General features: G+C 35.5%; 2 protein-coding genes across 3 annotated transcripts in view; one reads left to right on the top strand and one right to left on the bottom strand.

The window, feature by feature from the left end:
- haf (leucine-rich repeat and fibronectin type-III domain-containing protein hattifattener) overlaps positions 1–7513 on the top strand; it is a 129291-nt gene extending 121778 nt beyond the window's left edge. For both annotated transcript variants that reach the window (XM_072303012.1, XM_072303013.1), the window contains 5 exons: positions 1705–1956; positions 2704–2871; positions 3436–3682; positions 4380–4565; positions 5328–7513. In XM_072303012.1, the coding sequence (XP_072159113.1) occupies positions 1705–1956; positions 2704–2871; positions 3436–3682; positions 4380–4565; positions 5328–5602 (1128 nt within the window). In that variant the 3' untranslated portion in view covers positions 5603–7513. The remainder of the gene's footprint in view (positions 1–1704; positions 1957–2703; positions 2872–3435; positions 3683–4379; positions 4566–5327) is intronic.
- The window catches only part of Rab3GAP1 (RAB3 GTPase activating protein subunit 1), a 217164-nt gene that overhangs the window by 193017 nt on the left and 7750 nt on the right, over positions 1–16397 (bottom strand). Inside the window, exons 5-8 of the mRNA XM_072303011.1 lie at positions 12326–12561; positions 10783–10961; positions 9223–9285; positions 8006–8187 (exon numbers count right to left, since the gene is read on the bottom strand). Of these exons, the coding sequence (XP_072159112.1) occupies positions 8006–8187; positions 9223–9285; positions 10783–10961; positions 12326–12561 (660 nt within the window). The remainder of the gene's footprint in view (positions 1–8005; positions 8188–9222; positions 9286–10782; positions 10962–12325; positions 12562–16397) is intronic.

Raw genomic sequence — 16397 nt, 5'->3', positions numbered from 1 at the left:
TATCCAGGGCTTACCAGATGAAAACTGAGATGACATCGTCACCTTCCGGCCTAAGTATCACATTATTGAAAATGACACAAATTGAAAATGACATGCCTCAAACATTCAAGTCGATTTAAAAATAAGGAAAAAGCAAGAACATTCTTTTTGTATGAATGTTTTTCCAACTAGTGGATCACGAAAACTGGAAAAAAAACACATTGGATCTAGAGTCCAGACTCTTGAAAACATTGACAAGAAAAAATACTCCTGATTCAATCGGATTTTTGCTTGAATCAAACGGAATCCGCTTAAATTAAGAGGCTTGGTTCTTGATTTAAGCTAGATTCTGATTGAATCAAGAGTACTTTTTTTTGTCGATGTTTTTAAGAGTCTGGACTCCAAATCCAATGTGTTTTTTTTTTTTCAGTGAATGTGGTCATACAGAAGAGGCTCTAAACTTTAGGTTCTCGAATGTTGGAGTTATTTTTTTATTTCATGGACTGAAGTGTCAAAAATTCGGCTTGAAAAGCATTTTCACTCTTCGCAAGTCAACAGCTTTGGAAATCCAGAAAGTGGTCAGAAAATCTCATGATTAAAAAGCTTTGAAAATCAGAAAATTTTGACTTCCAAGAAAACATGGCGTCACTTCCGGCCACAGTATCAAGATCACCATGCGACATTTCAAAATTTCCGCCGCCATTTTATTTTTTTACAGAAAGATTGTTGGTTGAATCCGTTTGAATATTTTACTGAATTTGATCGGCAGCACAAAGAAAATTCAGTGAAATTTTCGGACAACTTCGTTGTGCAATTTCTGTGTAAAAAATAAAATGGCGGCGGAAATTTTTAAACGTCGCATGGTGATTGTGATACCCTGGCCGGAAGGTGACGACATGATTTCTTGGAAGTCAAAATTTTCTGATTTTTCAAGTTTTTTAATCATGAGATTTTCTGACCACTCTCTGGATTTTCAAAGCTGTTGACTTGCGAAGAGTGAAAATGCGTTTCAAGCCTAATTTTTGACACTGCAGTCCATGAAATAAAAAAATAAATCCAATATTCGAGACATTGAGGTTAAGAGCCTCTTCTGTGTGATCACATTCATGATCCACTAGTTGGAAAAATATTCATACAAGAAGAATGTTCTTGTTTTTCCTTATTTTTAATCGACTTAAATATTTAAGGCATGTCATGTTCAATTGTTATGAATGAATATATTTGTTAAATTATGGAAGAAAAAACTAAAAAAAAGGGTAAAATTTTGAAAAAAGAGGGTAAGCAACGAATTTTTGTAACTCTTTGTGACTATACGCATTTAAGTATTACTTCTTGACCTTCCAAGAACTTGTAATCCCGGATACAACTTCAAAGTCACTCCCAGGATATCTTTATATTCAATTAAAAAGACAATGGCATACAAAGAACTGTCAAAATATTTCAGAATTGCATATTTTGAAGAGTTCCAATCAATGATAAATTAGTGTTATAATTTTACCGGGTAGTACTCATGCGAAAATTCGTTTTAATAAAAAAAGTTTTAATAAAAAAAAGGGGGGAGGGAATTGCGTTAATTTTTCAGCGTAAACCGTGGATATACTTTTTTAGTGTTGTTCACCGAAATATTTTATAACTCAAAACAAGATCTGTGACTAACTTAACTAACCCATTCATCCATACTTGTGAGTGATAAACTTTGAATCAAGATAATGATTGTCTTTTCAGTTACCTCCATGGCAACAACAGCACAGACCGAACTTGGTATTGGGACACCAACCGGCATCTTCTCAACAAGAGGTTGTTGTTAAAAATGCTCTCAGGCAAGACAACTCTGTCATCATTCAGTGGGACTCAGACACAGCAAATATTCTTGGTTTCCGAGTCATCTACCGGCTTTTTGGTGATAAAAGTTTCAAACAAGGCCCACCACTTGAGGCCAGTGAGCGAGAGTTCAAAATCAAAAATGTTCCATCTCAGGTAATAGATTTATTTCAAATTTTCTTAGCAATGTCACTTCTCAATTTGTTTTTTGAATCTCTACATCTCAATTTCCTACTATACACGTAGAAGGACAAAGGATGATTGACTTACGAGCCTACATTCAACAGAACATTTAGAATCTTCGAAAATGAAATCTCTTGCACAAATAGTTTTTGGGATGAAGTTTTCAAACTTTTTTCAACTGTCTCATGCAAGAAGGGGCAAGACTGATTGCATGTTACTTGGTGTCCCTTAAATATGGGCAATCCTAAACTTTTGTTTAAATAGATAGGCAATAAGTTATTTTATCAAAAAACGGAGAGCTCTCCTCAAAGAATTTTTGAATTTTTGCATTACAAAAAAATAATTTTAGACCATTGCAGTTCACTACATTTGGAGAGTTTCAGTATGTGGTGAAGTTAAAAGTTTCAAGTCACAAGTGATCGATTAAAATAAGGATTTTTGTGTTACAGCTTCCCAAAAATTGAAGCATTTCTCTTGTTTCTATTAATTACTTTTCAGTTGAATCTATTTTTTTCTCTTGCAAATTAATGGAGATACTTCCCTCTAAATGCCATAGTATAGTACCTAACTGACCTTTCTTAAATTTACAACTGAGGTAGGATATCCAAAAAATTGTTTACCCCTAGACATAAAATATATCAAACATGAATAAATTTTATCAAACATATTCTTGAAAATTTAACTCGCTTTTGAAATAATTATGTCTGTTTTTGCTGCTAGGAATGCATTATTGTGTGCGTCATTTCTTTGGAAGACAACAACGTCACTCCTGAAACAGTACCATACAACCAATGCAAGGAAGTGAGGACTGTTGCATCAGCTACTAACAATATGGACAAAATTACCATCGCAGCAAGTGCTGCGATCGTTGGCACCATTGTCATAGCGGTGAGGGACACATTATGATTTTCATTAAAAAAGCATTCAATTGCAGATCACTACTCTTGATTATCTTGTCTTCCATTTTATTTTTTCTCCATAAAAGAGTATGAGAAAAATACTACTATTTCACTGAATATTCAACTGATTGAAAAGGTTACTAAAAGACTACACATTGTAATTAATTTGCTGCCTTAGCATGTTTATTAATTCCTTTCTTTCTTGTGTTTTCCCCTTGGTTTTCTTCTAATAAAATTTAGTTGGCAAAAGTTAACTGGAAAAAAAGCTATCTTCTGATTTCAATTTGCAAGAGTACCAATATTGCCTGAATTTCTTACTTTTGCATACTGAGTATGGTATTTATGGTCATGGTTTTTTTATTTTACTGAGAATGGTTACATCTTTCATCAAATCTAAACAGAGAGAAATTTTGCGTTTACAGATTTAAATACCAAAATAGTCAGTGTTCATTGTTCAGTGTTTTTTTTTTTAAATTGGAGCTTAGTTTCATTTAAAAGTAGACTTTTGACTGAATTTTCCATGCAGTAATGACGTTTTGATGAATTTTTCCAGGCTGTAATATTTGCAGTGACATGCAAACGCCGATCGAGAAAAATGGCAACGATACCATCGCATGGTGGTAAACTTGGTATACCAGTGGGTGGAATACCAGTTCCCTGCTGTCCTGCATCTAGTCCCGGACCAATGTCATCATTGGCAACTCTTAGTGCCTTCGCATCACATAAGGATTGGGACCAGACATCCGTTTATAGTAATAAAAGCATCAATAGGCCTAGAATGCACTATGTAGATAGACAAGGTAAGATTTTTGAAGATTTTGTTCAAGAACCTGAGTGCCAACTTAAGCTTCTCTCATAAGTACAACTTTTCAGCATTTTTGGCTCTATAGATAACATTTTAGATTTTATTTCCAAAAAGACACCTGATAGAATAAACCTTCATTTTTTCCTTAAGGATATAAAAACGTTGCTTATTAAGCCAAGAAAAATGCATACATTTACGTCTCTTATTATAATTGGATGTTACTTTTAATTCTCCTTGAAGCAAGTCTTTTTATTAAAGCTCTCCTTGAAGCTCAAAAGAAAGCTTAAGCATTTTTCACACCAAATGATCTAAACAAATATAGTAAAAAAGAGAGGAAATGAATGATCTGGGGAATTTATGCATGTATAAAAGAAAAATAGCTTTTCGATTTGCCAAGAGTCTTGCAAAATTTACGCAGGATTGTGGATTTTGCTTTCCCTGCACCTTTGACAAAACCATATCAAAATTATTTCCTTCTGGAATGTAATTAAGTATTTTGAAGACTCATAAGACTCTATGTAACAGGAGGCAGTAATTTGTATCCAGATGTTCGACTCATCGACGACGTCATCGTCGAAGACAATCATTAAAAATATGAGGAACTGTGTAAACTTGTTTCCACCCTTGACGGTAATTTTCCTCGCAGTTAAAAAAAGTTTACTGGCTGATTTTAAACTATGTTCATACCCTAGGTACATTGACACGAGGGTGTGCAACAGATGAACTACATTCACACATGTCACAATTTGGTGGTTCAAAGCCATCGAAAACTCGCTCAATTGCTGATGGTCAGTCACAACACAGCTTCTCAAATCATTCGGCAAGATATTTAACTGGTGGCAACAGTTTTGCTTCAGGATTAGTTAACACAAGACCAGGTAAAATTGATGTCACTTCATTACGAACTCTAATTTGACTTAAGTTTTGGTGGAACGTTAGAGAAAGTTGAGCACAAATGTGAAATAAGAATTCCTGTTGAAAGTTAAAAGAATGGAAGAACATAATGTATCATTCACGATCAAAATGTGGTATTCTAAATAGAGAAATTATTCAAATTTTGTTTTTGGATTTGATCGGTATTCGATTTAAAAATCTGCTACTGTGCTTCACATCAATGGAGGACCTCTAAAACTAGTAGAAAAATGGTTCATTTTAACAACAATAAGCTAATTCAGGATGTCTAAAAAAATTTCATTTAGGATTCCTCTGATTTTTCCTGCTATTTTACATTAAATTTCCTGAATTTTTGCGCGAAATAATTGATACTTGTTTGATTTTAAAAGCTTACATATTTAATAAATTAAATCAAATTTTAGAAATATGTTTGAAACGCTCAAAATTTCCTGATCCGACCTACTTTCCTAATAACATCGAATTTTCTGATTTTACTGATGGTAGACATTCTGTAATTTCTTTCTTTTACTACATTAATTAGAGTGTGTCCTTATCTCTGAGGAGATATTAAAAACTGATGTGATCGTGAAAACCACAAAAAAATACAATGCCGTGGATAAGTTTACGTCCAAAATCTGTGCCACTCAAAATAACCTAAATTCCGTAGCAGCAGTTTGTCTATTCATCAAATTAAGAATAAATAAATTTTCATGCTTTAAAGGAATAAAATGTGTGTTTGTCAACAGAGTTACGACAAAGCCGTCAATCACTAGCAGTATCCGACCGCATGTCTCGCGCAAGTTACCCTGCCGCATCACACCACCACCAAGCCCGGCGACAGAGACCCAGGTCACGAACAAAAGAGATGGGCACCAGACCTGGCAGTCGCTACAGTATGGCAGGCAGCACGCACACGCTCAACAACTACTGCGGAGATACGTCCGATAACTGGACCGACCATGACATGGACATTTACATGACAAGAAACCCAACAGCCAGAGGGGGCCTCATACCTCTATGATGAGAACTGACCTTTTAGTGTGAGTTTGATAGATTTAAATGAAGGATCCCATGACGTTGGCTATCAGTTTTGATTTGTTTCACTTGAAAATGCAAATACTGATTAGATTGATAAAACAGAGCATAAAAATGAAGGTTGATATTGAAATACAAAAATCAAAGCTCACAGAGTGAAATAAATGGATAAATTTCTGTGATGTCTGTTACCTTCTTCGAATAGTTAAGAAGGAGATAGAGGTGCCCGAAATACTTACTTCATTTAATTTCATTATTTGAGTTTTGAGTTTTTCATTTCAAGTGAAATTTATGTTCTTGCATTCTGATTCATCAGTTTTGTACTTGAAGTTCATTACCTTGGATTTCTTGGTTTCCTAATTGTTCTTTAGCTTATTAAAACATAAGATGGGAGAATTATTGCCAAAATTAAGATAAATGAACAAGGAAATATCAATGGATACAGTCATTTAAGAAAGAAACTCCTGAAGGCACTTTTCCTATTTTTCCCTGTCTAACCAAGGGAAAAAGAAAATATCTCATTTGAATCAAATTTGCATTTTCCTAGTGAAACTTGCCAAAACTTGGACCAAAGGTACAAGTCCAATGCAAAAACTCTTGCGACTCAATGCAGAAGCAAGATATTAAAGCTTTCCTTTCACAGACAGTGATAGAAAATAACCGATCAGGTTTTCATAATGTGCCTTAATATATGTTACTCTGAGGCTTCAAAGGAAATTGCGTCTACAAGAATCAGAATATCTTTCAACCCTCTGAATTTAGCCCAGAACTAGTGAGCATAACAGAAAGGAGGCAGGTATTTTCTTTCTATTCTTTCAAAACGAGGGTGCTAAATCGGACAGCATGCTCAGAGCTGTCAGAGTAGATAATTTTTCCCCCATTATGAGATCTCTTCCCTTGTAATATACTTTCTTTAAATTAATTTTTTTTTTTCCAAAAAGGCAACATGAACCTTACCAACTGAAGATACTGCTAAAAATATTATCTCTAATAAAAGATATTTCTCTAAGTTAAGTTCTTAGACAAGCGATTACCAATTGTATCGATTAGCACCTGTATACATTGCTGCTATGTAGACTTTTCATCTTAATTTTGGATTATGATTGTAAATAATTTGTAATTAACAGAACTTTTACAGAACTTCTCCCTTTTTTGAATATAAATTTAAATTAATTTAATCACAGTTAACGATCATACCTCAAAGAAAGTGGTATGATGCATGCAAATCAAAATACACAATGAAAAATACCATTAAAAAATTGTAAATATAATACGATCACGAGATGCAACAAGAAGCAGACACTTGAGTCTTTTCTGTCTTAAAACAATTTACCTTCAAACTTTTCCAACGCAAGTAAGTTTCTAAGAACTTGATTACCATTGTTTAAGCTACTCACTAAATCTAGTCAATAGTTTGGTTGACTTCAAAGAATATTACCTCAGAGTGACAGAAATATTTGCTGGAAAGGACAATTTTTACTCTCTTTGTTAAAGGTCTTAAACGATAATACTGAACTTGGTAATGTGACATGTAAATTACCACAATGTAGAAAAAAAAAAGGATCACTCAGTCCTTAATTTCCTATTCTTAATACTTGACTAATGACTTTTAAAACTGTTCTCATCTATGAAAGTTTCAAATGCTTGAAAATTTAAACAATTAACGAGAAAATTAACGGAAATTCCTTGTAGATACAAGTATTTTTTCCCAATTGATAAAGAAATGCAGCTTCAAGTATCTTTAGTTTATGATTCTTGATTATTGTAATTATTCTGTTGTGATAGCTCATACTTTCATCACTGATAATTGTTCATATTTTTTTACGAATCATTAGTTTGTTGTAAATAATATTAATTATTAATTAATGATATAAAAAAATAAATACTGGCGTAAATATTTCGTATACATCATTTTTAGAGGTCCTCTTTCCTTCCGTTAGTTATTGGTTTCATATTTGTGCCAATAACATGTTAAAAAGCATTGCAGTTGCAATTATCAGGACAACGATCATCCAAATTATGGTTATATAGTAATAGATTACCTTGTCGATGATTTTTCAGCCGATAAGTCAAGTACAATAAATGTGAAATTCCGGAATGAAGTCAAATTCCGAAAGACTTCAAACAAAAGCAAGGAAACATTCTAAAAACAGGATAATAAAGAAAACCCACACTTGAGAAAAACCTTTCACAGTCATATGCCCCTCACAAATGTACTTGCTTCTTATTGTCCTTGAGCATGGTTCCATGTTTTGTCCATTCAAATCTGCTTCGCTTCCGTCAACCCACATAAACAGAACGCTATCATATAAGATTTAGGAGGGCAAAAACTCTAAAACCCACTCAAAGGAATAGATCAATTACTAACTTCGAAAAAAAATTCACTTACCCTGGTATGAAGATGCACCGCTCCCACCGGAATCTCAGTTCTTGGGTAAACTCATACCATAAATGTGCAACAGCTTTTGCGCCTCCAAGCGAATGGGCTGCATGGCACATAACCGTGGCTAATCGCCAGACTAAACTATCACTCGGTGCTGACTTAAAACCATTCAGCCACGTTGCCTCGGTCTGTTGGTAAAAATTTAAAAGACTGTTCATACTGACAAAAAAGGTGCCATTCAAAGAGTTGAGACAAAACATCATTAGAATTTTTTTAAAAATTAAAAAAAGTGAGAGAGACAAAGACTCAAAATGCATGAAAGAATTAAAATAGTTGAGGCATTTTACAGAACATAGCTCTATGAAACTTTCTGAATGCGGCAACAAATTATCTCAAGTCAGTGTTCAGAAGTTACCTTCAAGGAAAAGGACATTTTCAATGCCTTGTATTTATTCAGATTTAATCAATGATGTATAAAATTTTCTAAAATACTTTCCACTTCATTTAACAAGAACTGATCCTTTTGGTGCAGTAGATTTAATGCCTACATACTTGAAAATACCACACATTTTCTACACTCATTTGTTGGTCAACAAATATTTAACCCTTTGAATCCAAAATGTTGTTTTTTAACAATAACGACAGCACAGCCTGACAACAACTATGCAAATCTTTAATTAGTCTCGCTACCAATAAGTAAGAGCCAGGCTGATCAGCGAGGCGCCCTCACGGGGCCAAGGCAATGAGCAACTGCCGTCGTGCACCCCCAAGTTGGACCGTGCTCCTTAACTTTGTACCATTGACATACTCACTGCCAATAGATAGCACTGCACATTTACTTTTTATGATTAACTGTGCTCTCACTAGAGCGAGAAATGTGATAAAAAGTTAGGGGGTTGAGAATTCGTGTCTATCGGTTGTGCAAGCACTGGTTTGAATCTCAGTCGTAGAACTTAATTAGCTAAAGACTTCATCAACAAGACATCAGCTCAAGGATGTCTCTTCAATCCCCTGATCAAACTTGAGGGTCATTACACAAAAATAAGTAAACTCTCCTATTTCACTTATTAAAGCGCCTATCTACAATTCTACACGGGGAAATCAATGATGAGTATTCTTTCCTGAAATGATAAATGAACAAGTCGCTTTTTCACTTGTGATGCCTTGAAATTCAATAGAAGAGTTAAATTAGGGGCACTAAGAGGAAAAAGAAACACACTCACACTAGATTCCGAAGTGTCTTCTTTCCCGCAGATGGTAGGAAAACTTTCCGGGTAGGGATGTTTCTGCAGATGAAAAAAAAAAAAGATAAAGAATAGCTCGGTTAAATGAAATTTACAAACTAATTAATAATGAATAAAATTTTTAAAACAACTGAGAAAATAACACAGCTAGGTCTTTCTTCGAAAATAAGGCACTGGAGTTCAAGTTATAATAATGGACCACTAGACAAGCTACGAATTTAAGCAATCTGATACTAGTTTCTTAACTAAAATTTCACGTAGAACACAATTCGCGCAACAAAAATTACTGAGATCAACTCCTTACGAAGATATAAATGCTTTTATTTCACATTGGTTACGAGGAATTTGAACTGCTCGCTCACAAGAAACTCAAAGCTCTACATGAGTCAAAGCGAGCACTACAACGGTTTCAGCAAGCTTTTTAAACGAGCAATGTTCATTTCCCACTGTGTGTTGTTCAAACTGTAAGCAATTTGCTACAGCTGAGCCAAAGCGTCAAGACTGAGGTTGCTAAATTTTTATATCGCAGAGACTGTCATGATAAAGTTTAGCACACGATGTGAATCACGCAGAGCATTGAGTTTTCATGGGCGGGTGGTTTGAATTCATGCATCAAGAATCATTAAATATCTTTGGAAGGAGTTGATTTTGGTAATTTTCGTTGTACGCGTCGTATTCTAAGTGAAATTTTAGTTAAAAATCATGTATCAAAATGCTGAAATTCGTACCTTGTCTAGTGGTCCATTACATTTGTCAGGCTCCGCTTACTCATTCACAGCTTCACTTCATTATTTCTTCACTAATTTCTCCATGAGCACATTCATATGCTAAGAAATCATCATAAACGGACCGAGGTTTATAAAAAAAACGTACCAAATCACATTTTTGGAGGGAAATGATTCAGGAGTGGTTTCGAGCTCATCAAATAATCAAAAATTTAAAAAAATCGGTCCAAAGCATTAGTTGAATGGATCAATCTTGATTTCTTAAACAGAGACAAGTTCTACCAGACAAGGGAGGCGGCCTTAAACACGTTAAAAAAAGACACTCAGTATGTTTCATGGTAATATTCTCCCAAATTTTATATTGAAATGACCAAGGATCTTGAAGATAAAAGGATCATACATTAGGAAGCAGTGAGGTAAATCCCTTACACGTTGTTCTATTTTATAAATACTGCATTTATGGAACTCGTCCATATCTTAAAATCTCTTTTAATTTTTTTTTTCCCCCATCGAGATTTGACAGCAAAGTAGATGTTGGTTTGATAGTAATTTTGAGATGTAGGAGTTAACGTCAATTACTAACAAAAAGTTCTCGGTTTTTCGTTTCATTTAAAACTCGGTTGAGGTAGTCTTTTGCAAGCCAATTTCTTGTGACTTTGACTCATTCTCTTGGAATGTCTAACTTAAAAAAAAAAAAAAAAAACAGTTTGCAGATGGTATCTAACATCTGCCAGTTGATTGAAAATAACCTCCTTCTTTTTCCTCGGGAAAGAGCAGTTCTCATTCAAAGAATAGAAAAGATGATATAAAATACCTGCTCATTCTCTGCGTCTGGGAAGAGGTAGTACAAAATTCGAATGAGCAATTCTTCTGAGATTGGCCCTTCTTTACTCCTTGCATAATCTATAGTGCTGGCAGCTTGTTTTAGTATTTTTGAAAAAGTGGGCACTTTTGACTCCGATAACACAGATAAGGGGATGCTAGGATCTAGGGCTGAAAATGTAACAGAAAAATGTTTGAAAAACAGGGGTATAAAGGGAAAAGCTGAGCAAAATTGAGAAATAAGTACATGGAAATAACATCAAAAACTATTAATATAACAATAAGAAAATAAATAATAAGAGAATACTGCAAAAATGCTGAGTACCTAAATAATCTGGCATTCACAGTTCTCAAAAAAATGCAAATCTGATGAAGGATGTCACTGACAGAGGAGTCAATCAAAATTATCTGGGGAAAATGAGATGGTTAAATTTCGATGGGTCAGTTGAGCTGGTCACAGAATCGTGTTTTGATGCTTGATTCTTGTAGATTAGCTGAAAATAATACGATCTGTCCTAACCGCAACTTTCTACGTTCAATATTAACCGAGATATCGTCCTTTGAAAACTCAGGTTTTTGACATCATCCACCGCGGCAGTGACACCCTTGGTTTTTTCCTCTTTTATTCGATCAGTGATGCAGAGGGTGCAACGCAAAACTTCAACGACATTAAACGTAAACAAACTCAAGAAACAGACGGATTCGCACTTTAAAGATCTTATCAGGAGATAACACTTTCGCCGTGAAGAGATTAGTTAGAAGAGGAAGAAACCAAAGGTGTCACTGCCGCGGTGGATGACGTCAAAAACCCGACTTTTCAAAGGGTCTTTAATAACAAGAATTAAGCATCAAAACATGATTCCGTGACCAGCGCAACTGACCCATTATTCCAAGTAAAACATCTCTCCTTTGTCAGGAAAGTCCTTTGCAGTGTTTTTTTTTTTTTTTTCTCATTTGTCAGGAAATTGAGCTCGATATACATCATTTTTTTTTTTGCCTCAATGTATCATTTTAAAAATCACTTGCATCAAAAGCAACCATGCTCCTCTTCAAATTTAATTATTTGTCTCTTAAAATCACCCAACTCCTTCACCTATGATGCCCTTCATATTGACGGTGTAAGTCGGCAATCACATAACTCGGTTTGCGACACCGCAGACTTCCTGTCATACTTTATTTTTGTAACAGAAAACTACTCAACAGCAATTCTTTAAAACTGCCTTGACTTATCTTCCCAGTGTGAAGAAAATTCGCGGAGATTTTCAGACACCGCCAACGAGATAGGTGATTGCGGACTTATGCCGTTGATAAGTTACATAATAAATTGTAGGATAAAAAAAAAAAAAAAAAAAAAAAAATTGAGCGTCTGTATAAATTGACGAAATTCTTCATGAGATAAACTCATTTCTTCATTTCATAGAAATATTGGCTACATTTAAAGAAAATGATACACCAAACAAATTTCATAAGTACTTGGTCTGGAATAATAGCTTGGGAGAGCAAAAATAAAGAAAAACCAGACAAAAAGATAATACCTTGGGCTTGATTCCTCTGAATAATATCACCAATCAATTCCTGTACAGTTCTAGTTCCAGAGCAAACTCCTAAAAATTCAGTCAAGGCATCAGACAGTAAGCAAGAAGGGTTCTCATAATATTTAACGCTGACAGACCAATCTTTTGCCTGTAGAGGCTCCAAGTCGGTGTAACTTTCACTGTCTACCACAGAAGTTTCAAACAGTTCAGGCCAAGAGACGTACAACATCAACTTACTGAAAACAAAGAAAGCAAATTACTAAGATCTGATATACGATTCTTCTTCCGTGTCCGGAGTAACAGACATATACAAAAAAAATCATTAATAAAATGTATTTAAAACCTTGTTATAAAATGTATTAAAAGAAATTTAAAGAGCCTCCAAAAAAGAGGCTGATTTTGCCCCTTTTTAGTATTCGATTCGACCATCGGACCAAGGTTTAAATGGAAGCTTATATTAACAGAAAACTCAGGAAAAAATTTCAAGATGAGTATAGGAACCGTTTTCGAGTTACGGGGGGGCAAAGGGGTCACAATCCGGCCTAATTTTTTGCTGTTTTCTTGTAGAATTGATGTATCGGCGGGGTTCTTATCGTTGTTTACGCATGTGTAGCACATGGATTCCTACGTGTTTTTACACGTAGAATCGATTTTTAACGTTGCCGAATCGATATACTGATCAGTTAAATCGATTTTGAACGATTTATTAAGGAAAATCGATGATTTTTCAGGATCGAAATTGTTTATTTTCGATTCATGAATGAATAAATGCATCTGAAATGACTGAAGCACACGTAACCCTATGTATTTTGATACGTAGAATTGATTTTTAACGTTGACGAATCGATTTATCTATCGTTTGTATCGAATTTTTGCGATTTTTTACGGAAAATCGATGACTTTTCGGAATTAGAATCGGGTTTGCTCCATCCGAGATCGGAGATATGTACCCAACATGATTGGAGCACATCGACTCTTACGTATTTTTATACGTGGAATCGATCTATAACCTCGATAAGTCGATATATCGATCAATTGTATTGAATTTTTTCGATTTTTTGCGGAAAATCGATGGTTTATCGGGATTGAGATAGGTGTCTCTCCATCCAAGATCGGAGAAATGTACCCTTTATGATTGGAGCACATCAATTCTTACGTATTTCTACACGTAGAATCAATTTTAAACGTCGACGAGTCGATATATCGATCTGACATACACAACTCTTGCGATTTTTTACGGATATTCGATGGTTCTTTTGGACTGGCATTGGAAACATCTACCAGACATGACTGGAGCACATCGATTCGTTTGTGATTATTCTCGCAAAATCAATTTTTAAGAAGTCGACGAGTCGATACATTGACTGGTCATATTGATTTCTTGTGATTTTTATGGAAAATCGATTTTTTGAACAGGAATGAAATTGGTTACTAACGGTCCGAGGGTGGAGATATGCACCTGACACGGTCGGAGCACGCCGTTTCCACGTACTTTTACACGTAGAATCATCTCGTGTTGGGTGCATTCCTCCATTCCCATTTTGATAAAAATCAAAATTATTTTAACTTCAAGAAACCATGGGATATCCGTTAATCACAAAAAATTGATTTGTCAGATCGCCAAACCGACTCGTCAACCTTAAAAATGAGTCTCCGTGTAAAAGTACGTGGAAACGGCGTGCTCCGACCGTGTCAGGTGCATATCTCCACCCTCGGACCGTTAGTAACCAATTTCATTCCTGTTCAAAAAATCGATTTTCCATAAAAATCACAAGAAATCAATATGACCAGTCAATGTATCGACTCGTCGACTTCTTAAAAATTGATTTTGCGAGAATAATCACAAACGAATCGATGTGCTCCAGTCATGTCTGGTAGATGTTTCCAATGCCAGTCCAAAAGAACCATCGAATATCCGTAAAAAATCGCAAGAGTTGTGTATGTCAGATCGATATATCGACTCGTCGACGTTTAAAATTGATTCTACGTGTAGAAATACGTAAGAATTGATGTGCTCCAATCATAAAGGGTACATTTCTCCGATCTTGGATGGAGAGACACCTATCTCAATCCCGATAAACCATCGATTTTCCGCAAAAAATCGAAAAAATTCAATACAATTGATCGATATATCGACTTATCGAGGTTATAGATCGATTCCACGTATAAAAATACGTAAGAGTCGATGTGCTCCAATCATGTTGGGTACATATCTCCGATCTCGGATGGAGCAAACCCGATTCTAATTCCGAAAAGTCATCGATTTTCCGTAAAAAATCGCAAAAATTCGATACAAACGATAGATAAATCGATTCGTCAACGTTAAAAATCAATTCTACGTATCAAAATACATAGGGTTACGTGTGCTTCAGTCATTTCAGATGCATTTATTCATTCATGAATCGAAAATAAACAATTTCGATCCTGAAAAATCATCGATTTTCCTTAATAAATCGTTCAAAATCGATTTAACTGATCAGTATATCGATTCGGCAACGTTAAAAATCGATTCTACGTGTAAAAACACGTAGGAATCCATGTGCTACACATGCGTAAACAACGATAAGAACCCCGCCGATACATCAATTCTACAAGAAAACAGCAAAAAATTAGGCCGGATTGTGACCCCTTTGCCCCCCCGTAACTCGAAAACGGTTCCTATACTCATCTTGAAATTTTTTCCTGAGTTTTCTGTTAATATAAGCTTCCATTTAAACCTTGGTCCGATGGTCGAATCGAATACCTAAAAAGGGGCCAAATTTTGGGAGGCTCTTTAAATCTGGGAGCTCCAGTGATTAGCAACATTAGTTGCAGCGTCATTTGCTAAAATTAGGTCATCCCTAGTGCAGACTGATTTCATTCGAGGACATCCTAGGAGATGTTCAAAATCCTGGATCTCTCCACATTCACATCTGTCGTCGGTGCCATATCCCCATTTCACCATGTTCGATTTACAGCGGGTTGTTTCTGTCCGTAGTCTGTTCAGATTCTTCCATGTGCCAAACGGCAAATGGAAACCTGCGGATCCTTCTTCTCTCAATTCTACGATGGGGTTTGGGGTTTTCTGCATCCACAATTCTATTCGACGTTCAGTGGGAGTGGTTGCGAGCTGAGCAGTTGTTTGTATGAAGCTTTTACGGGACTTTAGTCTTGACGGTTGCACTTGGTGTTGAGACATAGGGTGTCGATCATCTAGAGCCTGCTTTTTCCTTTCAATCTCGGCTGCTACGTCTCTTCTGATGGCTGGTGGTGCTACTGCAATCAGTGGGTAGACTTTGTCGATAGGAGTTGGTTTCAGGCAGCCGGATATGATACGCGCGGCTTCATTAACTGCTGCATCCACATGCTTTGCATGGCTTGAATTTCTCCAAACAGGCGCAGCATATTCTGCAGCAGAGATACTAAGTGCAAGGCCTGTCGTGCGCAGAACGTGTGGCTCGGCTCCCCAGTTTGTTCCCGTTAGCTTCCTCAATATGTTATTTCTGGCACATACTTTTTTCTTGGTGTCGTGACAGTGATGTTTAAATGTGAGATATACGATAGAAAGCGTCAAAAGAATTTCTCACTTTAGATGTATTTTCAGATTATAAGACTTGAAATGGAATGAAAGAACATGTTTAGTTTTTCATAAAAATGATAAGGACGATAAAAATAAAAGAAATTGTTCAGGCTTTCAATAAAATTTCAATTGCGAAAGTTGCAAAACACCTATTTCAATTTGTGGCATTGCAGATTTGTCGTCAAATTTGATTTTTTCAAAAGGAAACTACGATGCAACATCACAAGGAACTTGTCTGGGTTTTTTTTTATTCTGTACAAAATATTCTATGAAAATGCTGGAAAATAGCGTTCTTATGTTTTCCTTTAAGGAGAGAAAAAACACAAGAGATTTTGAAACAGTGGAATTGGGATACGTGTTGGGTAACTTTCACCATTGATATGAACTCGACTTGAAGAAATAGGGATTTTTTTCTTTTTTTGGACTAAACTTATCTTAAAGCAGTCTTAGCAAGATATCATCCTGATGGATGTTCAAATGAAGAGTTGAGCCCACTAAAGTACGTATTGAAGG

This window comes from Bemisia tabaci, chromosome 7, assembly GCF_918797505.1.
Source record: "Bemisia tabaci chromosome 7, PGI_BMITA_v3".
NCBI lineage: Eukaryota > Metazoa > Arthropoda > Insecta > Hemiptera > Aleyrodidae > Bemisia > Bemisia tabaci.
The sequence above is the reverse complement of the archived record's forward strand: the minus strand, read 5'-3'. Positions and strand labels throughout refer to the sequence as shown.